The sequence below is a fragment of the Sciurus carolinensis genome, chromosome 9 (assembly GCF_902686445.1).
Source record: "Sciurus carolinensis chromosome 9, mSciCar1.2, whole genome shotgun sequence".
Taxonomy (NCBI): Eukaryota; Metazoa; Chordata; class Mammalia; order Rodentia; family Sciuridae; genus Sciurus; species Sciurus carolinensis.
In genome coordinates, this window is record NC_062221.1 from 28,058,470 (window position 1) to 28,085,644 (window position 27,175).

The 27,175-nt window shown below is 44.1% G+C and overlaps 1 protein-coding gene across 2 annotated transcripts; it reads left to right on the forward strand.

The window, feature by feature from the left end:
• Positions 1–627: 627 nt before the first annotated feature.
• Traip (TRAF interacting protein) lies at positions 628–26,912 on the forward strand. Of its 2 annotated transcripts, none has more exons than XM_047564235.1 (15): positions 628–820; positions 7,967–8,024; positions 8,601–8,684; positions 10,631–10,670; positions 11,270–11,397; positions 12,608–12,702; positions 13,176–13,289; positions 14,392–14,479; positions 14,914–15,003; positions 15,630–15,718; positions 21,845–22,000; positions 22,959–23,007; positions 23,279–23,428; positions 23,540–23,590; positions 23,799–26,912. In XM_047564235.1, exons 1-15 carry the CDS (start codon positions 723–725, stop codon positions 23,919–23,921), a joined length of 1,413 nt encoding a protein of 470 aa, XP_047420191.1. In that variant the 5' UTR covers positions 628–722; the 3' UTR covers positions 23,922–26,912. The 2 variants fall into 2 exon arrangements, with proteins under 2 accessions (XP_047420191.1, XP_047420192.1); XM_047564236.1 differs by having other exon boundaries at positions 12,611–12,702.
• The last annotated feature ends 263 nt before the right edge of the window (positions 26,913–27,175 follow it).

Below are 27,175 nucleotides of genomic sequence, written 5' to 3' on the forward strand. Positions count from 1 at the left end.
TGGGAGCTGAGAGCTAAATTAGGGTGTTGGTCCTAGTATCTCCAAACTCAGGGATCATTAGATCTTACTTGGATAAAGCCGAGGTTACTGGGATGTCCTGATGGGTTGGGACATATGTATCCATCTTTCCAAGATCACTCATAACCTTAGGCTGAGTGGGTGGGGCATCCTTTTGGTCTGGGAACTATGAGCTGCCAGCACACGGTCCAGCACTGCCCAGAAACCCGGGGTCCCATTGGGACCATCGTCCCATCCCCTTCTGGCTACAGTCTTGACTTTCTCTAAATGCTAAAAGGAGAGAGATGAGAAACCCAGGTCTGGTCATTTCGCGCCAGGTTGGGACCACAATACCCAGCTTTGCTCGGAAGAAGGGTCACCTTGCAGAGTTGCTGATTTCCGCCCCAATCCGAGGCAGTGTACTTGCTCCCGAGGTTTGGAGGAGTTTCCCCAAAATCGCTTGAGAGCCACCGTGCTCTATCCCAGGATTCTCTACGGCCGCTGGGTCGCTAAGCCCCATCTATGCTCCCGCCCCACCGAGGGTTAATCCAATCAGAGCCAAATATTCATGCTTCGTTCCGGGTTCGGTGTCGTTATTTCCGGCTTCCTCCCGGAAGTCGCGCAGTGGAGCCAAATTTGAAGCGAGTGGAGACCCGGGGGTGCGGCTACGAAGTTGGACCTATTGCAGTTTCCTTGGCTATCTGGGCCACTTGAGTCCAGCCAGCATGCCTATCCGTGCGCTGTGCACTATCTGCTCGGATTTCTTCGACCATTCCCGCGACGTGGCGGCTATCCACTGTGGACACACCTTCCACCTGCAATGGTGAGTGACAGCGGAGTAGGGGCCCACGCTTGCCCTGGTACTGCTCTGAGGCCCTGGGGTGTCGGACCTCCAGACAACCCATCCTCAAAGCCCAGACGGGCGGTGAGGACCTCAACAGACCGAACTCCGCAGGAGCTTCCTGACCAGAGCTGAAGTGGGTCAGGTGGAGGTGATAACTGAACCAAGCCCAGGGGGACAGAACTGATGTAGTGAAGAGAGTAGGGGCTTCCATGATCGCTTGTGCAAAGAGATGTGATTTCAGAACTATCCTGGGCAGAATTGAGCTTTCACTACATTAACAAGCCCTTTTATTTCTTCAAGATAGAAACTTGACAGGTTTCTGGCCGCCCAAATGGTTTTGTTGTGGTTTGCCTGATGGCTTGATTGATTATATCCAGAATCAGCTCTTTAGCCAGATACCCCAATTTATTTACCATGCCAGCAAACCCGACAGGCAAGGAGGTGCTTCCCTGTCAATTGTCCTGCTGACTATGTAGGTCCATTTTGTTACGTGTACAGTTGGAGGGGAAAGATTCTGCTAGCAACTGTAGACAGGCTTGTTTGGAGCTTCCAGCAAAAACGATAAGTCAGTGACCCCTGGGAATGGCAGGTAGTAATAGTCACAGGGGATTTGAGGTGCAAAATGCCTCAGGAAGCAGGGTAGCCAGGCAACACCCTGATAGCTACTGGGTGCCCCTTACTTGCAAAGCATTGCTCAAAACAAGGTTGCTGATCGCCTGAGCCCCATGCTGAGAGAACCATTGTTTGGTTAGAAACCAAAGTTCACTTCTTAAAATATTTTATTTACTGTTTTATTCTCCGTTTTCTAACTTTTCACTTTACTCTTTTCTGTGTTTTCCTGTTTTACATGTGAAAACAACATTTAAGTTGTTTCAAAGTTGGACTTTTGAAAATCTTGTCTGATAATCTTTGTATTTAACTGGGCCATTTAGTCTACTTAAAATGTTGCAGTTGGGGTGCAGGGGCAACTAGGGAGACTGACACAGGAGGAGCACAAGTTCAAGGCTAGACAACTTAGTGAGGCCCTGTCTCAGAATTTTAAAAATAATAAAAAGGGCTGGAGATGTAGCTTGGTGGTAGGAACCCCCCCATACACACACACCATTGTTCAATCCCCAGAAACAAAAAGCGAAAGAAAAATAATGATAATTATAATAATGCAATTACTGATGAAAATTATGAAATGGAAATTAAGTCTATCATATTGGTGTTCTCTCTTTTGTCCTGCCTGTTGTTTCCTATTCACTTCTTTCTTGGTTTGATTTGAATTGGTTACATACTTTGTATTACTCCTTTTTTTCCCCTGAATGAGTTTGGAAGATATATACCCCATTTCCATTCTTTTAGTGATTATACTATATATATCCTTACCGAATTTCAAAATTAATCAACTCCTTTTTCATTTTCCCAGGTAACTCAGAGCTTAGAATACTAACACTTATCTACATTATTGTTATTTGACTATTTTAATTCTATGAATTTTTGATGAAATTTTTCTTCTTAGAGGCACGGTCTTGCTATGTTGACTAAGCTGACCTCAAACTCTTGAGCTCAAGTGATCATTCTGCCTTAGCCTCATAAATAGCTGGGACTACAGGTATGCACCACTGAACCCAACTTCTGTGTATTTTAAAATAATTTTTTTATTTTCAATAATTTTTTATTTACAGACAAGTTGTAAAGATGGTTCAGATAGTTTTTATTTATTTATTTTTTTCTGATACCAGAGATTGAACCCAGGGATGCTTAACCACTAAACCACATCTCCAGCCCTATTTTGTATTTTATTTAGAGACAGGGTCTCACCGAGTTGCCTAGCACCTTGCTTTTGCTGAGGCTGACTTTGAACTCACAATCCTCCTATCTCAGTCTCCCAAGCCACTGGAATTACAGGCATGCACCACTGTGCCAGCAATTTGCCAGAATTTTATTGAGAATTTTTGCATCTGTGTTCATCAAAGATTTTGGTCTGAAGTTTTCTTTCCTTGATGTACCTTTGTCTGGTTTTGGTATCAGGGTGATAGTAGCTTTTTCTATTTCATGGAATAATTTGAGGAGTATTGGTGTTAATTCTTCTTTGAAGGTTTTCTAGAACTAGGCTGAGAATCTGTCTAGTCCTGGACTTTTCTTAATTGGTAGGCTTTTTCCTTTTCTTTTTCTTTTTTCTTTTTGGTACCAGGTATTGAACTCAGGAACATTCAACCACTGAGCCACATTCCCAGCCCTATTTTGTATTTTATTTAGAGACAGGGTCTCACTGGCATGGTGAATAAATTGGGGTATCTGGCTAAAGAGCTGATTCTGGATATAATCAATCAAGCCATCAGGCAAACCACAACAAAACCATTTGGGCGGCCAGAAACCTGTCAAGTTTCTATCTTGAAGAAATAAAAGGGCTTGTTAATGTAGGTTTCATTGATTTCAGTTCTGATTTTAATTATTTCCTGTCTTCTGTTGCTTTTGATGTTGATTTGTTCTTCTTTTCCTAGGGCTTTGAGATGCAATGTTAGGTTGTTTATTTGTTGACTTCCTGTTCTTTAAATGAAAGAGCTCAATGCAGTGAACTTTCCTCTTAGCACTGCCTTCATAGCCTCCCACAGATTTTGATGTTGTATTACTATTCTCATTTACCTCTAATTTTTTTTTTATTTCATCCCTAATTTCTTCTGCTATCCATTCGTCATTCAGTAGTGTATTATTTAGTCTCCAGGTGTTAGAGTAGCTTCTATTTTTTTTATTTTATGGTTGATTCCTAATTTTATTCCACTGTGATCTGATAGAATGCAGGGTATTGTCTCTGTTTTTTTGTATTTGCTAAGAGTTGCTTCACGGCATAAGATATGATCTATTTTAGAGAAGGATCGGTGTGCTGCTGAGAAGGAAGTATATTTGCTCATTGATGACCACTATTTTAAAAAAACTTTTCATTTTTCCAAATTGAACTACTATATCCCTTAAACAGTAATTCCCAATTGTTCTCCTTCCCAAAGCTGTGATAATCACCTTTCTACTTTGTAACTTTGACTTCTCTAAGTACTTCATTTAAGTGGAATTGTATTATATTTACTCTTTTGTGACAGACTTACTTCTTTTAGCATAATGTCTTCATAGTTCATCCATGTTAATTGTAGCATGTGTCAGAATTTCTTTTTTCTATTTTCTTTTATTTATTTATTTATTTTTTGTGGTGCTGTGGGTTAAACCTAGGGCTTCTCCCATGCTATAACAATTTATCATAAACTTAGTTGCTTAAAACAACACAGATTTATTATATTATAGTTCTTGAGGTCAGAAGTCTTACATTAGGTCTTACTGGGTTAAACCCTAGGCATGAGAAGGAGTGCCTTCCTTGGTTCATGGCCCTTTTTGCCATCTTCAGAAGTTCATAGCATTACACCATCAAACCTTTTGATGTTGATTTGTTCTTCTTTTCCTAGGGTTTTGAGATGCAATGTTAGGTTGTTTATTTGTTGACTTTCTGTTCTTTAAATGGAAGAGCCTAAATGACTCTGATACTCCTGCCTTACTCTTATAAGGGTCCTTGTGATATTTACCCTACCTCAGAGATGGGGGTACAGTTCAGTGATAGAGCACTTACCTATCATGTGTGAGGTCCTGGGTTCAGTCCCCAGCACCACAAAAACAAAACAAACAAAAACCCTGCATCAGGTGATGCAGCCCTATAATCCCAGGAGGCTGAGGCAGGAGGATCGAGAGTTCAAAGCCAGCCTCAGCAACTTAGTGAGGACTGAAGCAACTCAGTGAGACCCTGTCTCTACATAAAATGTAAAAAGAGGGCTGGGGAAATGGCTCAGTGGTTAAGCAACCCTGGGTTCAATTCCTGGTTTAAAAAAAAAAAAAAAAAAAACCTTCCCTTCTCAAGATCCTTAACTTAATCACATCTTCAAATTTCCTCTTGCTACAGTAAGGTAACATTCACAGGTTTTAGGGGTTGGGATGCGAATGAACATTTTGGTGGTGCTGCTGGTAGTGTTCTTACCATTTTCTTTCTAGAACTTTCATTTACACATTTATTAGAGCTTCTCTGAGTATCTTCTATGTCTCTTATCATCTCTATATTTTCTTATCTTTAATTCTTAAGATTTATTCTGACTTATCTTTCAGTATACTAATTCTTCAGCTTTGTTTAAACTGCTATTAAACCCACTCATTGACTTACAAGTTTTGGCTGGTTTTCAGTTTTAGAATTTCCATTTGGTTCTTTTTGTTCCTTTTTTGTTGTTTTATTATTTGTTCTAATTAGTTATACATGACAGCAGAATGCATTTCAACTCATTGTACACAAATGGAGCACAATTTTTCATATCTCTGCAGAGTCACACCATTCATGCAATCATACATGTACATAGGGTAATAAAGTCTGTCTCATTCTACCATCTTTCCCATCCCCATATCTCCTCCCCTCCCCTCACTCCCCTCTGCCTCATCCAAAGATCCTCCATTCTTCCCTTACCCCACCCCCATTATGGATCAGCATCCACATATTAGAGAAAACATTTGGCCTTTGGTTTTTTAGGATTGGCTTATTTTGCTTAGCTTGATATTCTCCAGTTCCATCCATTTACTGGCAAATGCCATAATTTCATTCTTCTTTAAGGCTGAATAATATTTCATTGTGTGTATATACCAGTTTCTTTATCCATTTATCTGTTGGAAGGCATCTAGGTTGGTTCCACAGTTTAGATATTGTGAATTGAACTGCTGTAAACATTGTTGTGGCTGTGTCACTGTAGTATACTGTTTTTTTTTTTTTTTAATATGTGATGCTAAGGATCAAATTCAGTGTCGCATACATGCTAGGCAAGTGCTCTACAACCCCAGCCCTGCGGTATGCTGATTTTAAGTCGTTTGGGTATAGACTGAGGAGTAGGATAGTTGGGTCAAATGGTGGTTCCATTTCAGGTTTTCTGAGGAATCTCCATACTGCTTTCCACAGTGGTTGTACCAATTTGCAGCCCCACCAGCAATGTATGAGTGTACCTTTACCCCCAATCCTTGTCAACACTTATTATTGCTTGTGTTCTTGATATTTGCATTCTGACTGGGGTGAGATGAAATCTTAGAGTAGTTGGGGTTTTTTGTTTTGTTTTGTTTTTGTAATGGGGATTAAACTCAGGGGCACTCGACCACTGAGCCACATTACCAGCCCTATTTTGTATTTTATTTTATTTTATTTGGGTGCTGGGGATTGAACCCAGGGCCTGTGCTTACAAGGCAAGTACTCTACTGACTGAGCTATCTCCCCAGCCCTGTATTTTATTTAGAGACAGACTCTCACTGAATTGCTTAGCAATTTGCTTTTGCTGAGGCTGGCTTTGAACTTTTGATCCTCTTGCCTCAACCTCCCGAGCTGCTGGGATTATAGGCATGCACCACTGAGCCTGGCTCTGAGAGTAGTTTTGATTTGCATTTCTCTAATTGCTGGAGACGTTGAACATTTTTCATATATTTGATGATTGATTGTATATCTTCTATGAAGTGTCTGCTCAGTTGTTCTTTTTGTTCTGTTGTTGAAATGGAGTCTTGCTGTGTTTCCCAGGCTGACCTCAAACTTGTGAACTCAAGAAATCTTCCTGCCTCAGCATCCAAGTAGCTGGGACTACATGCATGTGCTATCATATCTGGCTTTGTTTGATCCTTTTGCAATTTTGCTATGTCAATGGGGAAAAAAATAAATAAACAATAACCAAATAAAATGTGAAAATTTTTACTATGTCATCTTTTAGTTTCTTATTTTTTAAGCAAAAAATGTTTGGTCTGTGTCTGTGCCCCGAAGTCTGTGGGCATGTGCTTTTTTCCTACATGCCTATTTACTTTTACAACCTTTTTTATTGAAGTATAATATAGAAAAGTACACATATAATAAGCATATGACCTGCAGTATTTTCACAAACTGAAAACATTCACATAGCCAGAATTTGGATCCAGAAACAAGGTTGGGATGAAACTCAGTGGTAGAACATTTGCCTAGTATGTATGTGCTGAATTTGAATTTGATCATCCCTAGCACTGAAAACAAATTAAAAAAAAAAAATAGAAGAAGAAGAAAGGAAGGAAAGCCTAATATTATCAGTGCTAGAAACCTCTTTGTATACTCTTCCAGTTACTCCTACCAACCCAACCCTCCTTACATTTCCCACATAAAGGTAACCACTATCTTGAGAGCATAGATGAATTTTGCCTACATTTTTCCTTTATATAAATGGAATTATACAAAATGTACTTTTTTTCTTTGTATAAATGGAATTATACAAGATGTACTTTTTTGTGTGTCTGATTTATTTTCCTCTGTTACATTTTTGTGATTTATTCATAATAGGATTTTTAAAATATTTTTTAGTCGTAAATGGACACAATGTCTTTTATTTATTTATTTTTATGTGGTGCTGAGGATCAAACCCAGTGCCTCACACATTCTAGGCAAGTGCTCTGCTACTGAGCTACAACCCCAGCCTCATAATACAATTTTTAGTTGGTTGACTTATTCATTCTTCTTGCTTTTGTTATATTCCACTGTGCCTGGTTAGCCTAGATTATATGTTGTACTTGGTATTCAAAAGTGGATACCTATGATGATGGTATTATCTTCCAGAGAGGACTTCATAAATTTAAGAATTAAGTTTTTGATGGTCCACACAGATGATACAAAGCTAACCTCTGTTTACTTGTACCATCTAAGTGTAGCATTTGGGATCCTAGCTTAAACTAGGGGTATTTTCAGAGTCCATATCTATGAGAGACCCTGGGCTTTTTTTTTTTTTTTTTTTTGCAGTGCTGGGGATTGAACCCAGGGCCTTGTGCTTGCGGGGCAGGCACTCTACCAACTGAGCTATATCCCCAGCCCAAGACCCTGAGCTTTGACTGTCACCTCCATCCCAGTCAAGGCCCAATAGGTTGGCAGAACAGCTTCAGGCTAATACTACAGGACCAAAAAACAGGACGAGTTGGTCTAAGTGCCGTTAGGCCTGTGGGAAATGTTATAAACGCTGATAGTCCTGTCCTCCTATGTGGGCAGGCATTGGGGTAGTTGAGTCAGGTGGCTGCCTGGCCCATATTCCCAGCCATACTGGGGCTCACCAATCTGTCGTTCTGCTTTCATTCCAGCTTAATTCAGTGGTTTGAGACAGCACCAAGTCGTACTTGCCCACAGTGCCGAATCCAGGTAAGAGATGGGGATGGGCCCACATCAACTGAACATTGTCTTCTTGCTAGGAAACAGGAATGTAGAAAGATCTCTAAAACTGAGCAGTAACTATAACCCTTTTTGACCTTCCTGGTTTGGGCAAGTTGAGTCTCATGTATGCCCTTGAGTTGCTCTAGAGGTCTATCTTAAACCCACAGGAGCTGACAGATGTACTTGTCATCTGGCCCAATCTTTTTTTTTTTTTTTTTTTTTAATTTCCTGAACACAACTTTTTTCTGGACTAGTCTTCACCTGGATATATTTGACTCTTTTCCTGTCTTTAGAAAATGCCCCAGCACCTAGAGTTGAATGTCTTTTGAGCACTCATCGTGTGTGTCTATAGTGACATGACTTCAGTAACAAAACAAGCAGTACCATCCTGGGGTACCTGCAGGAATGAAGGGATCTTCTGATTCCAAAAGATGTACTTTGAAAAGTTAGGCCTGAGAACAGACCTGGCATGCATGTTAGGCAGGCAGTTGGATTCATATACAACCTTCCTCCTTGCCCATGACCCAGCAAGGCAGTCATACTCTATGTTGTTTTCCCATCCAGGTTGGCAAGAGAACCATTATCAATAAACTCTTCTTTGACCTTGCCCAGGAGGAGGAGAGTGTCTTGGATGCAGAATTCTTAAAGGTACCCAGAATGTGTATCATTCCACTGAACTCTGATTTCTGTGGCAGTTCACTTTCTGCTCCCACACAGGGAAGGTACCTAGAGTATAGAGATAGGGTTATGGAGGAGAACAGAGGGTAAATGATGATGAGACACAATAATCAGAGAAATACATTGAAAAGAGGGAGGTGGCCATTGACTGTAAGACCTCCTCTTGGAATTTCAGTGCTGTTCTGACCAAAGGACAGAGTAATTCTCAAGGACCTCTCACCTTATGAAGGAACTGTAGCCTTCCTGCCTTCCACTTTGCTGCTAGATAGTTAGTGACAGGTTAGAAAATTCTTTGACTTCCCAGTCAGGAAAGATATATGGGTCCACTGTTTCCTAATTGGATGTGCTTCAAAATTGCCTAGGGAATTTGGTATAAAGTCAGATGCCTGGGTCTTCCCCAAACCCCAGTAATAAGAGGGCAAAGCCCCTGGAATCAAGATTTGCACACCAAGTAGAAACACACTGCAGGGGAGGCTAAGTAGCTTCCTTCCAGTACTTCTACTATTTCCCCTCCAAATTTAAAATTTAGCTTTCTTGGGGCATGAGGAGGCTGGTTTGGCAAAAAGCTCCTGAGAAAGTCAGAGTAGAGTTCACAAGTGATTGCCGGACCTTGAGGGCTAATTTGCTGGATATTTTTCAGATCAGAGTTCATTCGACCATGGCCCCAGGGGGTCACAATGTCCTTGTAAACTCACTGTGCTGGGAGTGTGGAGCTTTTATGTTTTGAACCAGCATGTTCAACTGCTCCCAGTTTTAAGTGATGTCCTCTGTGATAAAGGCAACAGAAGCAGCTTCATTATTTCCAGGTTTCAAAGCCAAATCTGTGAAACAGGGAAGCAACACCTTGAGTAGTTTATAGCAAGGGGTTGGAAAATACCCTGCTGAGGTGTGGAAGGAGCCAGGAGACTATGGGTGGTGGTGCAGCAACCTTGGACTAGTTTCCTTTCTCAAGCATACCCTGCATGTCCTTCCCTACCTGCCCGCCCCCATTTCTACTCCCAGCTCTTTAGCTTACACTGACCAGCCCATCAACCAGAAGCTTCTGGCCCTGGAGTCCTGGGTAAAGAGTTCATAACAGGGGGTTTATCCACTCACTAATATAGGCCTTTGTATTGGTCACATCTGAAATTTTGAGTCTTATGTTGAACTTAAAAAGGTGATCTAAAGGAAGGTTAGCCTGGGATTCCATCCAGCTACTACCATGGACCCTTGGCCAGGCATTTAAGTTCTGCAAAACCAGGATTGCCTATGAGGATGCCGAATTCTCTGGACTTCCAAATAAGAGCTGCATGCACTTCTACCTAGCTCTCTGTACTGCTTCTGTGGCTCGGGAACATATATAAGACGTTGAGGAGTTCACTTGATCCTCTCAATCTAGTGATACAAAGCTGCCCTGCCTTACTGATTTCTCTTAGATCCTACAGCTGAAATGTTTGTAATACACAAAGTCAGCTTAGAGCTTACAGGGAGGTAGTCTGTGAAGTAGGCAGGACACAGGGTGGAAAGAACTAGTGGTGGCCCAAGATCCTTGGCCATCCCTGTTCTGTGTCCCTGGTGAGTGCAGCTGATACTCAGAGAGTGTGAGGCTAGTACAGGGTCAGGGAAGTGATGAAAGTCTGTGCTGTTGAGACTGATCTGTGGACCTAGCTTCACTTTCCTTGTATCTATTTTACCTCTTTCCCTGTTCTGGGGCCCTGCTTCTGGGATTATTTTCCTCCATCTTACTTATAGTTTAAAAGGCACACAGAGGTTAAGCAATGTTTATCTCTCCATTGTTAGCTTAGCTTGGGTCTCCATGCTTTCCTGGACCTACAGTCCTCATTGTCCCATCCTGAGGCTGTCACAGCCATATGGGAGGCCATCTGGAGACCAGCTGAAATATATTCCTGTTGGTTATTGTGGGTATTATTTTTCAGAATGAACTGGACAATATCAGAGCCCAGCTTTCCCAGAAAGGTGAGTTTTCAAGAGACAGGGGCCCTGGAAAGCTCCTGATTTGGATACTAGAGGGAGGACCTTAGGAGGAAGCCCTCAAACCTTCTGGTAGAACCAGAGACTCTCTGCTTTATATGTGCAAGAGTATTGCCAGATCTTATGACTGGCAGAAAAGGAGAGGAAAGAAAGGTGAATGAAGCTGTCTGCCTAGACCAGGTGAGCCTCTTCTTTCCATCTGAGAATTCTGGCCCAGGACCCAGGCTGGGGAGTGGGAGACTACCTGATGGGACAGAGTATCTCTAGGGGAAAACTCAGTTGCTGCATTTGACAGTGACCTACTTGAATTCTGGAATAATGAATCAGCCAGACCCAAAGAATGGGAAAACAGAGAAGTTTTCCCAGTAGTTGAAGTAGCAAAAAGAAGGCTTATTTTCTAGGTGAAGGCTATAGTTCAATTTGTCTGATTTGGTGCATGCCAGAGAGAGAAGGAGGGCAACCAACTTTCTGATCTAAACCTTGCTCTTACCTAGCTCAGGAATGAGGTGTAGGAGCTTAAGGGCTCTGGTTCTCATTCTGATGAATAGATGGGCATCTCCCTCTACCCTTCACTGCTGTTTCAGAAAGGGAGAAACGGGACAGCCAGGTTATCATCGACACTCTGCGAGACACCCTGGAAGAGCGCAACGCCACTGTGGAATCTCTGCAAAAGGCCTTAGGCAAGGCTGAGATGCTATGCTCTACACTCAAAGTAGGTCCCCAAGATCTGTGGGCAGAGTTGGTGGGGAGGTGCACCTTTAGTCAGGCTTACTATCCTGGACTTATTTTCTGGTTCTGCCTCAGTCAATGCCTTGGTTTACACAATGCACAATATAGAAGCAAATCACTTCTTCCCAGACCCTCCTATACTATATCCATCCAGTCCATAAGAACAAAGTCATACTGGTGTGCTTATGTATGACCCTAACCCTAACCCTAACCCTAACCCTAACCTTCCCAACACTTCACAGAAGGGCTGCTCAAATAAGACCTCACGGAGGCTAGGCTGTGTGTCCAAAAGTGGCTCACACTCCATTGGTGAGCCAGCCTGAAGAACCTTCCATTAGCACTCCAATCCTTGAGTAGGCTGCTCTCTGGAGCCAGATCAAACAGCATCCTAGGGAGGAGCAGGGGCCTTTGAAGTCAGCTGTGCTGAGCTGACCAGGCAGATCAAAGCCTATAGAGCAAGCAGCCTAGACCCAAATGAATTTTGTATCAGCCTAGGTTGGTGAGCCTCTTGCTCTCCAAGGGGCATGAGGCGATTGATGTGATCCCACAATTGATATTCTGGCCTTGTAGGCAGGAGCAGTCCTTGCTGGATGCCATTTGAAAGGGAAAGGAAGTCATCCTTGTGAACAGACAAGGCCCCAGGATATTTGGTCTCTTTCTTCTGCTTCAGGGATGACTGGATCACATGGCCTGGCCAATAGGAGGGAACAAACTATCACCTAGCTGCAGAGCTGGAGTCTGTGATAGCATTCCCAGGTCAGAGATGGAATGATCTCATGCTGAGGGTAGTCTGGCCAGCAGCTGCTGGCTCAGCTGTCCTATTCTGTGCCAGTTCATAGTTGCTGCTGAGGCCTGGGTTTATGCTGTGAATTTCTTTAGCTACCTGTACAATATGCTCCATGAGACCTAGATCACAGGATCTTATTGGTCTATATATGCTGACATTGGGTTGTGACTGTAGTAAGATACACCTCAGGAGGAAGCAGGCAGGGAGGTGAGAAAACAGCTGGCCTAGGGCCTCTTAGCAGAAAAAGCACAAAACAGAGTGGGGTCCACTTGCTTTCTGGGATTTGGGGGACATATGGTTATCAGCAATTTCAAAAGATATATATCACATAGTTTTAGAGCATGGTTCTCACAGTGACTTTAGCCATGGCTCCCAAGCAACATGTTTGAGTGTGATTGCTCTTCAGAAGCAGATGAAGTTCTTGGAGCAGCAGCAAGATGAGACTAAACAAGCACGGGAGGAGGCCCACCGACTCAGGAGCAAGATGAAAACCATGGAGAAGTGAGTTTAGAGTCGGTGCCTGTAATGTTTCTTTGTACCCAGGGGCTCCAGATGGTATAGCTCTTAGGATGTAGCACCTCTGAGGCTCAAATCCCCACAGGGCATGCAGGACTCAGGTCAGTTACATATGAACACAAATCTTTCTTGGCCCCTGTGGACTCTTCACATTTCCATGGTGTCCCTTGCCACACTCCTTCCTGCCCTGTGCCTGTGGCCAGATGACCTGGCAGGTCTTTCCCTCTAGGAACCTCTCTATATGAAATCCCTGACCTTGAGGGCTTCTGTCAGCACCTCTTCCTCAGCAGCATCCCTGAAGCTTTGCTCAGCTCTGCTATATAGCCTTTCTTTGGGCACACCCACCTGATAAAGCATCCTAGCAGCCCAGGCTATTGCCATAGCAACAGCAGCAAAGGAAGGCAGACGAAGCATCAGCCTCCAGATTTCAAATGCTGTGGGCTGGGTGTGTTTTTCAGGATTGAGCTCCTACTCCAGAGTCAGCGGCCTGAGGTGGAGGAGATGATTCGAGACATGGGTGTGGGACAATCAGCGGTGGAGCAACTGGCCGTGTATTGTGTGTCTCTCAAGAAGTGCGTACTCTGGCCCCTTTCAGTGATATCAGGAGCTAGGCCATGGGTCCCCAGCCATGCCTCTGCTGCTTATCTCTTGTAAAGCAGATGGAGTTAAGTGGCAAGCTCTGGGGCCATGCTGCCTTGGTTTGAATCCTGACTACCTGTTACCAGCTGAGTTGCCTTGAGCCAATTTCTTGGCTTCTTGAGCCCTCATCTTCCTACATGAAAATAGTGATAGGCATGGCTCACAGAATCACTGAGAAGAGTATGAATTTTAAGTGTTTTTTGTTTTGTTTTGTTTTGTTTTTGGTACCAAGGATTGAACCCGGGGTGTTTAACCACTGAACCATATCCCCAACCTTTTTTTTTTTTTTTTAATATACATATTTTTAGTTGTAGGTAGACACAATACCTTTGTTTTTTTTTGTTTGTTTGTTTGTTCTTTTTTTACGTGGTGCTGAGGATCGAACCCACGGCCTCACAACGTGTGGGGGGGGGGCGCTCTACCACTGAGCCACAACCCCAACCCCCAACCTTTTTTAATATTTTATTTAGAGAGAGGGTCTCACTGAGTTGCTGAGACTGGCTTTGAACTTGAAATCTTTGCCTTCCAAGCTTACAGGGGTGTGCCACCATGCCTGGCTTAAGTGTTGTTTTTAAGGAGTTGACATAGCTCTCAGAGCTATAAGCCTGGAGTCTGTTTCCCATCAGTAATATGACTGACCCTGCCTGCCTTGGATCAGAAATTTAGCCCCTGTTCTTCACAATAGTGGTATAAGGTTGGTGGCGGGGAGGCAACTTGGTTGACAGGCACAAAAGCAAAATGCCTTCTATAGGGAATAAGTGGTATAGAGGGCCCCTTAGTGAGGCCAGAACTCCCTGCGTACCCTCTCAAATTACAAATACCTTCAGACCAGGCAGGGAACCATGTCACCAGGCTCCTTGCATTCAATGCAGGACCCTCCACAGGGCCACCTGGCTCCTGCTGGACTCGGATGTCAAAGAAGAAATGAGAATGAACTGAGCGGTTGGGCAAGGACTTGTGTTAGGTTGGTGTTGTGACTCATTCTAACTGGCAGAGTGTTCTGTTCTGGTATCTCTTTCTACCATCACTTTGCAGAGAGTATGAGAATCTGAAAGACGCACGGAAGGCTTCGGGGGAGTTGGCTGACAAGCTGAGGAAGGATTTGGTCTCTTCCAGAAGCAAGGTAACTGAGCAGAGTGCAGGGAACTCTTTTTGTCATGCTTGCTCAAGACTCCTGAGCCAGACTATCTGACCTGACAGCACAATTGACTCCATGAGGCTGGTGAATGGTTTCAGGAGACTGAACACTGATTTTCTGTAGCTTTGTGTACAAACCCTGATTGTGACAGCTTCAGAGACTTATTTTTATACCAGACCCAGAGTGGAAGGGCTCCTGGGACAGCTGCTTTCACTTCTGGCATGGTGCATCCACAGGGTTCAATGTGTAGAGAGCAGACTTTGCTCCTCGTTAACCCCACACAGACAGAGTTCTGAGGTCTCCCTTCGTATCTCTGGTTTCTTCTGGACCCTAAGCTACCCTGACTAGGTAGTGGCAGGTGGGGACAAGGCATATGGCCTTCACTTGGCTTGTCCTTTACTCCCTGTTCTTTCTTGTAGTTGCAGACAGTCTACTCTGAATTGGATAAGGCCAAGTTGGAGCTGAGATCGGCCCAGAAGGACTTAGAGAATGCTGACAAGGAAATCACGGTGGGGCCTTCCTGGCCTGATGAGAATGAGGGATGGTTTATGTGTCCTTTAAGAGCAAGACTGGGAGGGGAGTGAAGGGAGGAGAGAGGACATGTAGGTAGAACAATAGTAGAATGAATCGGACATTATTACCTTATGTGCATATATGATTACATGATCCATATGACTATATCATGTACACCCAGAAGAATGAGAAGTTATACTCCATTTATGTATGATGTGTCAAAATACATTCTAATGTCATGTGTAACTAATTAGAACAAAATTTTAAAATAAGAAAGAAAGAAAGAGAAAGACTGGACTGTTTTCTGCCCAAGAACATGTGTATCAGTCAGTGGTAATGGTTCTGAACTCCCTGCGTCTTCCTGGGTCAGGCAGTGGTCAGACTGTGGTCTATACCCTGGGCCTCCTGGGCAGAGGGCAAATAGCCCCATGCATCTTCCCTCATAATCCTACTTCTCTGAGATTCTTAATCACCAGAAAAGAGGCTTTACCGGAGAGAGGGTGTTTGAGTTTCAGGCCCTGCCCTATTCCCAGTGCCCTTCATGCATGCTGCTTATCCTCTGTGTTATCTCTGGACTCGTTGCCTCAGCTTTTCTCTCACATTCTTCTCTTCCTTTTCAAAGAGCTTGAAAAAGAAGCTAATGATGTTGCAGGAAACTTTGAACCTGCCACCAGTGGCCAGTGAGACTGTCAACCGCCTGGTTTTAGAGAGGTTTGTGGACTCCCCTGGGGTGGTGCAGGGATCACAAGCTCAGAGAACACCATGAGAAGAGTCTTCACTACTCATGGCTCTGGTAGGGTGGGTGGTCTGTGTGGATTTGCAGTTTGTGAACTTCCTGCCCTAGGAGCCAGCCAAGATTTGGCAGGAAAGCAGTTTGAGACAAATTTTGGACTCTGACAAGGAAAGACCAGGGAATGCTGGAGAGAAGCTAGGGATAGCCTGAGAATGAACAGGAGCACTGACTGTCTTGGGGCACCCTGTTTATGGACTAGCTCTCTTTATATATCTGTCTGCCCCAAATTCTGAAGCAAACTTGAAACCACGCTGAAATAATCTCCCTCTGGTCCCAGGAATGTGTGCCTTAAAGCTGCCAGCAGAGGGAGCCAAGAGGCAGAGGGATTGGCGTCCCTGCCAGGAGTGGACATTCATTCTTTCCCCTGAGTGTTACACAGAAATAGAAGCTGAGAGCATTTTCAGGACTATCTCCTGCCTGTAAAAGGACTCTATCCAGGGAGCCAGATAGAAAACTTCTGTCAGTGACCCAATGTTTTATTTGAGCCATTTTTCACTGTCCTTTAGCAAATCAAAATGCTCCCTCTGCCAATCACTTGCTAGTACCTGCCTATCTACTAGCCTGTATGGTGCCTTCTGACTCTTTGCTTTGCACTACCTCCATGTGAGGCTTTTGACCCATTTCTTTTTCTTTTTCTTTTTTTTTTTTTTTATGGATGTTGATAGACCTTTATTTTATTCATTTATTTATATATGGTGCTGAGAATTGAACCCAGTACCTCACACATGCTAGACAAACACTCTACCACTGAGCCACAACCCCAGCCCCAGTGACCCATCTTTTTGCTCCTCCTGTCTGCTTAGCATGTTGGCACCAAAGAATTTTCCCTGAAATAATCCTGGATATCATCCCCTTTGCTATATGCCCATACACTGCCAAGATGGGCCTTGGGACACTCTTGGAGCTGGCCTTGTACACTACAGTGAGTCATTAGACTTTAGCCAAATCACACTGTGAACAATATTAGGACACATCTTCCTTCCTGCCTCTATGCCTTTGCTTTATTCAACTCATCCACGCTAATGAGTCAGCTGCCCTGAACAGCCTGCCTTAGTTTCCTTAGCAGGAATAAATTTACCCTCCTATGCCAGGTAGCACTTCTTCACATGCTGTGCCAGATGCCATGGACCACAGAGATGCTCTAGAATCATACTCAATGTGTACTACATATCTCTGAATAGACCAAGATCCACTGTTAATCTGTGCTCCTCATCACCAATTTTCTTACATGTACACCCCATCCCATAGTACATAGTCTGCATCTGCATAGGAGAGTGAATGCACAGGCCAAATTCCTGTGTTCTTGTACTTCAAATCCTTAATCTTGTTCTCCCTTTCTTACCTCAGTCTGCCTGGAACCAGAACTGCTTACCTACCTGCCAGCCTCCATTTAGATTGGATTGAGAAAGGGCTGTGGGAGTATGGTAGGCATATGAGTTGTCATGAGATCCATCATGGGGTAGGTTTAGACAAACTAGGCTATTTTTGGTCCTTCCTCCCTATCTTACCCTCAGTCATTGAGCATGCCTCCTTAGATGCCCCAGAGAACACAAGGGCCCCATCAGGAGCTTAGTAGGTATAGTATCTACCCTCAATTTATAATCTCAGAGACCATGTGATGTGGATAAACCTTTGGAACCAAAGCCACCTCAAGGCAGTGGGTATAAAACCCTCCCTTAGGATATCACAAACGGCTGCAAATTCCTAATGTGTTCTCTCTGGCTTCCATACTATGGACCTCAGGGTGTTGCCATGCACTTGCCTTCTGTGTTTAGCATTCATAGCTAGAGAAAAGCAAGCACACAGACTGCCTCTAGATACCTAGGGACTTTGTGTACTTTCTTTACCACCTCAAGCTCCTCTGAGGCCTGGACTCCTGTAATAGGTCCTTATTGAGTGCCTGCTACATGCCAGATCCTCCCTATCCTCTTGGAGCTTGTGTTCCTATGAGATAGATGAGGTTGGAATTTTGATGGTTAAGCCCAGAGGCTGCCAGCTCCACACTACGTAATGGAATCTGATCTGGATCTCCCAGATGGGGATGAACCTCCATTACTCTGAATAAGCTTCATGTCAGGACCTATAGCCCATGTTGGTACAGGGAGGACAGTTCTTGTCTCCCTTGCCTTTCAAACCCACAGGACATTCCATTTGCCAGGCCTAAATCCTGCATGTAGTATGACTTAACTTTCTATTTTCTCCAGTATTTTTCTGGACATAAAAGTTAGGGAAGCAGGTCTGTTGCATTTAGCATTAACCCTTCTTTTAACTTGGCACAATCTACTCTAAATCTACTCTAAATCCCCTCCTAGGGCCTTGAGCTCTCAGAAGTAGTTGTTGACCCCTCAGTGGCAGCTTTGTCCTTTCTTTTTGCTCTAATGCTAAAACTCTCATAACTACAAGTGACCTTAAAGACCCTGTCCCTGCCTGGAGTCTGAAGTTTAACAATATATATGGCAATGTACAGACTCATTCTCATCCACCCTTTTGATCTGAAAGAAAAGTAGTTCAGGCAGAGAGGATGGCAAGTGTAAAGACCTGAGGCATAGGGCTGGGGAGATAGCTCAGCTGGTAGAGTGCTTGCCTCGCAAGCACAAGGCCCTGAGTTCGATCCCCAGTACCACAGAGGCATGACTGAACTCGGTATGCTTGGAGGAGAGGGACTGGTGGCAAGGGGGCCAAATTTCTTTGGGGCTTTGTAAGTCAACTCTATATTACATGTTTGTGGTTTTTTGTTTGTTTTTTGTTTTGGTGGCAGTGGGGATTAAACTCTGCGCTATACCATTGAGCTATACTCTCCAGGCTGTTTTATTTTTTAAGAAGGGTCTTGCTAAGTTACTGGTCTCAAACTTGTGATCCTTCTGTCTTAGTCCCCCAAGTAACTGGGATTACAGGAGTGTACCATCATGTCCAACACTTTACCAATATTTTTATTATAAAATATACACAACTTAAAATTTACCTGTAACCATTTTTAAGTACAATTCTGTGACATTAAGTACATTCACATTGCTATACAACCATTATTACCATCTATCTCCAGAACTTTTTCATCTTCCCAAACTGAAATACTATACCCATTAAACAAATTCCCCATTTCTCTCTCTCTCAGCTACTGCAACTACTATTTTACTGTATCACTTCAACCTCACCTAAGTGGAATTATGCAATATCTGTCCTTTTGTGACTAACTAATTTCATTCAGCATGTCTTCAGGGTTCATCCATGTTGTTACATGTATCAGAATTTCTTCCTTTTTTAGACTGAATAGATAATTCTATTTTAAATTTGCAAGCATTCTTTCTTGCTGAGTACATCTTTTATAATATGTGCTATTTTTGTTTTATGATTTCACATTGCTGTGTCTCAAGGTCAGTGTTTGTGCATCATGATCTTCCTTTTGGACTTCTCTCCTATGCTCAGTAGTCCTTGGCCCTCTGATTAGTAAGTAATAGAAAGGCTTCCTGGGAGCCCAGCCTGGGTGAGAGTTTTCGGGGAGTGTGCCACGAGCCAGCATCATGGTGAGTCTTAGCTGAATCCAGGATGCAAAAGGCTTTACTGTTAGGTCAGTATTGACTGACCTAGATTACTGTGCATGGATGTTCATGGATGTTTGTTTGGTGTCTTTGAGACAGCATCTTCCATTTCTTGACTCAAGTTAGCTGCCTGACTGCCTAGTGTCCTGCCACTGGGGCCAAACTTACACCTTCTACCAGTGCCCCAGTGTTCAGGCCTGCTTAATGCTTCATACCCCCTCCTTGTGAATTCTGGCTGCTATCCCCCTGGCCATGCACTGTCTCCCAGAATTTTATGGAAGGCTCCAGTGCTGGTGATGGTTGTCCATTCCATTTGTCATAGTAGGGCTATCCTTTGCTCCTGTCATTTGAGGGTGTCCTTAGGAGGTAGCGACCTCCCAGCTACAGAGTGGGTGGTAAGAAGACCTCTCATGGGCTCAAAGGGCTCCTGACATCTGGGCAGGAGACAGCTAGGGAGGCTTTCATGTAGTGGAGGACTATCAGGAGCCATGAGTTTATGAAGGAGATATTAACTGACCCTGTGCCACACAGGTAATGGATTTGCCCAGGGCCTTGTCTCTGGTTTGGAAAGGGGGCTTCAAGTATCTTACTCATTTCTTGAGTTCCCTGACATGAAGCCATATAAGTTGGCCATAGGTGAGTGTCCCATTGCGTGATGGTATCTCCTAGGAGGGCCTAAACAGTAAAGGAGGGGCTACTAAGCCCCAGATTTTTCCTCCTTAAGACAGAAAATGGGAAGGAAAGAAAGTAGACCACTGACAGAAGGGGAAACAAACTTCTAACTCATAAAGAAAGAATGATATACTGGGAATAATTTAAAAGAACCAGAAATGTGTCCCTATGAGCCAGATATGGGGATAGAGGAGACACCAGGAACCTCCCAAGTCTTGTGTTTAGTTTAGTGAATGACAAGCGAGGAAAACTGACTTGGCTTGAGTCAAGACTGAATAATGTGCCTTAAGCATCACTGAGCATGACCTATGGGGATGACAATAAGAGATCCTAGGACTGGGGATGTAACTCAGTTGGTAGAGTACTTGCCTCATAGGCATAAGGCCCTGGGTTCAATCCCCAGCACCACAAAAAAAAAAAAAAAAAAGAAAAAGAGGTACTGTCTTAATCCTCCTAGAGAGTAAAATGTCTGCACCTCACCAGACTGGGTCTGCCTGTTGAATTCACCTCTCCTAACCTTTACCGAGTTAGTAAATGGTAGCAGAATAATAGTTACTACATAGTGGACATGAGTAGTCCTGGCTGTTGCTTTCTTTTGTGGTTCTGGAAGGGGAAATAAAGCAACCAGTGTAGAGTTGGTTTCAGGTGGGTTTGTGCCATCTTCATTTCCACTTGCATGCAAACAGGAGAGTAGAACTTCTAGAGGGCTGGCCAGGGAAAGGAAGTTGTCCAGGCTTTCCAGATTGCTTCTCCATTCAGATCCATGCAGGTAGCTCCCTTTCCTCTGATCTGCACAGTGAGTGGAACTGGGACTGTGGTGCAGCCCTGAATGGTTCCTGAAAGAAGGAAAGAGCAAGGATATCCTTAGAGTTGCCCCTGCCATTCCCCAGGGTTCTCATACCATAGAAACTGGAGAGCCCTGCCAGATCTGAATGGGCTAGAAAAATCCTGTTAGCTATAGTTTTGTAAGGGAAACCCCACCATCACCACACCAATTACAAAAGTAATATCATACAAATCAAAAATTCAGAAAAAGTGAAGTTATTACAGGGGGTAGTTACTATTGGCTTTGTGGTACATTTCCTTCCAATCTTTTTCTGCATGAGGTGGTGGTGGGGTGGATGTGTGCCAAATCATGTGATTGCATTGCACTAAACAGAATTTTGTGTTGCTGTTTAATCTTTTTTTTGTGTGCATGTGCGTTTGTGTGTGTGTGTGTGTGTGTGTGTGATGCTGAGGATTGAACCCAGGGTGTGTGTGTGTGTGTGTGTGTGTGTGTGTGTGTGTGTGTGATGCTGAGGATTGAACCCAGGGCCTTGCGCATGCAAGGCAAGCACTCTATCAACTGAGCTATATCCCCAGCCCCTGCTTTTTAAATTTAACATATGAATGTTTTCCCATATATTAAAAGCACTTTCAAGAAATACTACTTTCATGCCATCATATTTAAGGTCTGGAAGTGCCAGCCCCTAGGGTACCATTTGCTGTGATAAGTAGCAACATCATGGGGAGCTAGGGAGCATTGCCCTCTACATCAGTCTGTGATGATGTCTCTGACTGGCTCCTTGCACTGCATTCTGAGAAATGAGGCTGCATAGTGAAAGGGCAGTAGTTTGTTGTTTATTCATTTGGGTTTTACCTGCTTACTTCTGTCTTCTAGACTTTCAGTAGTCCCAAGCCTATGTGAAGGACTGAGCCAAGTTGTTTATTCTGTAGAGTTTAGGGCTTCCTTGGGGGTGATCCTGAGTCAGAAGTGGGTTCCAGGTCTTTGGATTTGAACTGTCTGATGCTTTAAGGGGCTGTGGTTCCAAGTAACTAGATTATCTGTGCTTTCAGCCCAGCTCCTGTGGAGATGCTGAACCTGAAGCTCCGCCAGCCATCCTTCAGTGATGATATTGACCTCGATGCTACCTTTGATGTGGATACCCCTCAATCCCAGCCCTCCAAATCCCAGCATGGCCACTCCAAGAGGCTCTGCCTTGAGAAGACACAGTGAGTGGTAGTCCTTAGCAGTTTACATGACCTGGAGGGAAACAACTAAGAACTAAGACATCTCTTTAGATCCTACCCTGATCGCTTTGAGTGGTTGATGAGACTTTGCTGTGACTTTGGTTCTAGCTGCCTCTTCTTCCCTGGCAAAGCCTTTCTTGCTCATCTTGTTAACCCTTATCATCATCCTTCAAGGCAAGGTGTTAGAATGTGAGTTAGAGAGGATGCAGAGGTCCCAGAAGGGCAGGTCTGGACTGGTAGTGTTGGGTTGAGTGCTCCCAGTATCTCCCAATGCCTGCCTACCAGACTCCTAGGCAAAAGACTCAACTTCCTCTTCCATTTGAGACTTGAGATGAGACCATCTCAAATGATGGAACTAGGACCTCACCCCACAAGAGAGTAGTCCACTGGGGCAGACATGAGGACCTGTGTGAAGCCATGCTCTATTCTGCCCCAGACCCTTCCTCTACAGATTCTTTAGGAAATCTATGTTCTGAGAATACTTTGTGTGCTGTCTTACTGAAGATCTTACTGAGAGGCTAACTTGTAGAGGGTCTCATGGAAGTAGTGTCCCCATCTCTGGGAAGACAGAACTAGGCCGGAGCTCCTTAGATGCCTTCTACCTCTATCAGGGCATGACTGGACTTCCTACAGTGAGTGGTGAATTGGTTGGGCTTCCCAGACCCATGTAGAACTTGGAACATGGTGAGATGCCCAAGGACTTAAGAAGCATTGGAATCAATTCACATTATTGGCATAGGTCCAATCTACCTTGACTCTGCCTCTTATCTGTCCAGCTGTTCATAGACCTGCACTTGGGGTGGAGACCACTGAGGTACCTTGCCCAGAACACAGCCTGACAGCAGCTGTGCTACATTGTGAATCCTTTTAGGGACATGTACTAAACTTGGTCCTAGTGTTTTGCTAACCTGCCCCTTGCCTTCATGTCCCACGCTTATAGCTCTCCTGTTCAAGACATTCTCAAGAAGATGCCTAGAGGTCCCAAGCAGGTAAGGGCTTCCCAAAAGAAGTATGGGATTCACTATCCAGCCCTTTCCAGGACTGGGTATACAAGCTGGATTTCTGGAAGAATAGTCCCATCAGAGGTTTCTCTCCTGGTCTAGCAATGAGATACCTCAGAGTCAACCTTGGGACCCTGCTCATTATCCTCTCTGCCTCCTGATGAGGCATCAGAGGATCTCGACCTTATCCACCACCATTACCCTCCCTCCTTTGCTGCCATCTGGCTCTTTAAATCTAGTACTGGGGTCTCCCCTGCAGAAATCCCAGCTCTCACTGGGTGGCCAACATTGTGCAAGAGAGCCAGATGAGGACCTGGCTGGTGCCTTCCCTATTTTTATCCGGAATGCTGTTCTGGGCCAGAAACAGCCAAAGAGGACCATGGCAGAGTCCTATTGCAGCACAGATGTGGTAAGTTTGACTTTTCACAAGTGGTAGGTGCCAGTTGTCTTAGTGTTGAAGTGAGGTAGCCCGCCTCTTAACCCATTAGCCTGTCCTACTCACCTCTTCTTTCTGCCCTAGGTAAGAACAGGCTTCGATGGCCTTGGAGGCCGGACAAAATTCATACAACCTGTATCCTTGTTCTGTAGCAGTGGGCTATGCTGAACTATAGAGCTCACACTATGCCTTATCTGTACCCCAAACCACCAGTGCCTGCAGCCTCAGGTGTATAGAGCTGAACCTTGCTCAGTGTAGCAGAACTGCCTGCCCCCAGATCTGAGACTTTTCTGCCTTACATTCCAGTCCCTTTTCCAGGCCTCTTCCTTGACATCTCCTCCAGACTGACACAGCCATGATTCGTCCAATGCCTGTTAAGCCCAAGACCAAGGCTAAGCAGAGAGTGAGGGCAAGGACCATACATCCTCCCTCCCAGGCCAAGTTGGACACCTTCCTGTGGCAGTGAGAACAGTGAGTCTGAGCAGTGGCCAGACACATGCCTCCAACTAGAAGACTGGCCAGCAGTGTTTAGAGGGATGTCCCCTCTTCCAGGACCAGCTCTGAGAGCAAGAGCAGAAAAGCAAATGAAGAATAGAGTTACAGAGACTGTGTACTTCTTTAGCTCACCTTGCCCTATTCCGCCACACAGAGCTGACGCTACCAGCTTACCATTTCCGTCAGCAAAGGCCTGTTCCTGGTTGCAGCCTCCTGTTCATAGCCATGATCTGATGTGGCCAGGCTCTTTCTGTTCCTAGAGACCAGGATCACTTGTTAACTATATGCACAAAAGTACTTTAGGTTTCTTAGGGTAGCCTGAGTCTGAGCTTCTGCTTGGCTCCCTTGTTGCAGGGCTTGGCTGGGCCAAGCATGGTAGGGAGAAGGAAATGGGGAATGATGGTGTGGGGAGGACAGGGAAATATTTCCATGTAAAATAAAAAAGAATCTTTTTCTGGCTCTGGGAATATAAATTTACACCTGGAAGACTGGCATGATTTTCTAAAGCAGGAACATCTTCTAGACCCAAACCCAGCAGTTTCATCCCTGGGCACATGCCTTCTAAAGGGCACAGAGAGACTCTAGCAAAATGAGATCACTGCAGCTTTGTCTATGTTCTGTAACTTGGGAAAAGCCCAAAGACCATAAGCAGGAACGGAATGGGTAAATCAAGATCTATTCCTTGGCTCGGCATCTGGGGACGCTCGCAGCTCTGGGCGCCCGGCCCAGTTTCTTTCAAAATGTCTACTGTTCATGAAATCCTGTGCAAGCTCAGCTTGGAGGGTGATCACTCTACACCCCGAAGCGCCTATGGTTCGGTCAAAGCCTACACCAATTTCGATGCTGAGTGGGATGCTCTGAACATCGAGACGGCCATCAAGACCAAAGGAATAAACTGCCTCATCCATTAGGATAGCAGGTCGAAGGAAGCAGTGGTGTCCTCAAGATAAGACATTTCAGTCCCGCTGGCAGATACACGTCTTCTGGTGTTTCAACATAGGTCCTACCTTCAGTGGCACGGACCAGGCAGATGATCCTGGGCTCCATGAACTTTTCCTCTTTCAGTTCAATTAGAAACATGCGGACAATGGTGTGGGAGAAATAGCTGATGTGGATGGAGTTTTGGGCGTCCAGGGGAGGAGTCTTCCCTCCTGAAACTCCATTTAGTTTCTTTGTAGTTACTGGCATTAGTATGTGTGTAGTGTACCCGATGGTCCCAGCACATTGGATATAGCATCTCAGTGGCTGTTTGCCTGGTAAATAATTTAGGTGAATGCACTGAGATGCCTTCAGACTGCAGTTGGTGCTGTCTCCTAGGTGAGGTTCAGGTTAATCACCAGAGCTCTTTACGGAGATTTCCAATAATTGGATTGAATTCCAACTCTGCTGGCTGGACACTTAGCTGTTATATACAAAGGCAAAAAGCTGTTTCACTAAGAGCAGAGGACTACACAGCAGTTTGTGAGCTGAACTCTTCTTAGGTGTTATTTCTTACCTGGGTTGTTCGGACAAGAGTAAGCAATAAGGGAATGCCCTAAAATTGCTGTCAGCCCCATACCTCATAGAGATAACTGGTGGATGTGACACAAGTCTTGTACACAGGCAGCTTTCCAACAGCTTCTCACTCCCCTCCTGTGATTATCCATTTCTGTCAGTGAGTCTCACACAAGGGGTTACTCAGGTGTTGTTGAAATGCTGCTACTAGGGTCCTAAGTTCTAGATAGTCTTAATCAGTAGAGCTCAGATAGGATCCCAGGGGATTGTGTTTTTAATAAGTACTCCTGGGGATTTCAGTGGTGGCCAGCTGGGGACCACATTCTGATACAAACTTACACTTTGCTTTTATTTCTGAGAATATCATGTATTATGGGTCAGTATTCTATGTTTAGGTCAGTGACTGGTAAGTTGATTTCAGGAAATGTTGAGGTTAGAGAATAGAATTGTATTTCATTGTGATTCTTCAGCATTTTTCAGATATGGGTAATAAAGTATAAGGCAAAAATACATTAATGGGGGAGTTAGATCGCACATGTATATGGGTAGGTGTGCACTCCACTAATGCAGACATAAGTGTATTAAAGTAGCCTCAGTGCCAGGTTTGTGGGCACATGTCTATAATCCCAGCAACTTGGGAGGCTGAGGCAGGAGGATGGCAAGTTTGAGGCCAAACTTGGCAACTTATCAGTAATTGAGTGAGAACTTGCCTTAAAAGAAAAAATAAAAAGAATTGGGGATGTAGCTCAGTGATAGTGCCCCTGGGTTCAATCCATGGTACCAAAGGAGTGAGTGAGTGAGTAAATAAATAAATAAATATAGTAGCCTTGTAACTTTAATGAGTTTCTGATTAAAACTTCCCAGTCCATACCTAATCAAAACTAAATGTAAATTTAGGCTTGATTCTGTTTTGTAGTGTGGAGATGGGGGTAATTGTTAATGCCCCTTCCCTTGTGTGGGTGTAGACATTGAGACCCAGGGGACAGGTATTTATACTGGTAACAGATGCAGAGCTGGGTCCTAGTCTCTGAGCACTGAATTCTTCATCTATAAATAGGAAGAGAAATAGCTGTGCCCACTTGGTTGTTGTGAGGATTAAGTAAGGTAGCATGTGTTAGGATGTTTGGAGACAGAAGGGAATTATATAGATATAATTCCTTGTTATTATGCATACTGTTTTATTCCAACTGAAGTATTTAGAACCACATTAGGAATCTCTTGAATTAATTTGTTGATTCTAGATCAATAAATTGCATGTCATTCACTGTGTACTTAAAAAATGCTTTTTGTGGTCATAGACATCCCACCCTTCAGATGATCACTATTCAAACTTTGGTATAAAGGCTTCTAGATATTTTCTTACCCATACATGTAAATTTTGCAAAAATCATATTAAACTGCTTTGCAACCTGAAAAAAAAAAAAAAAAAGATCTATTCCTACAGGAAACTTAAAACAAGCACAACAAATAACTGGTAACTAAACTGCTAACCTTTAGGTCTTGACTTCAAAGTCATTTTCTATAGTACTTCCCTTCTTGACCCTAGCCTGGGTGAGCCTCCTAAACTATCTTCTCCCCCTATTTGACAAGAGTTCACCTACTTCCCTAGGGACCAGCCTGGGCCTAGCAGAGGAAGAGAAGGTATAGGGAGGGAGTGAGTACTTTAACTGCTGGCCACCAAATATGAAGGAGCACATGGCTTTATGGAAGGAAGTGATGCCCTTGATTATG

What these genes read in the sequence shown, in the direction of transcription:
- Traip (XM_047564235.1), top strand. Translation starts at nt 723, where the DNA reads ATGCCTATCCGTGCGCTGTGCACTATCTGCTCGGATTTCTTCGACCAT. An exon ending in TGGATGCAGAATTCTTAAAG is followed by an intron (nt 8,685 to 10,630) that starts GTACCCAGAATG and finishes ATTATTTTTCAG; the next exon opens with AATGAACTGGACAATATCAG. An exon ending in TGCCTAGAGGTCCCAAGCAG is followed by an intron (nt 23,008 to 23,278) that starts GTAAGGGCTTCC and finishes TCTCCCCTGCAG; the next exon opens with AAATCCCAGCTCTCACTGGG.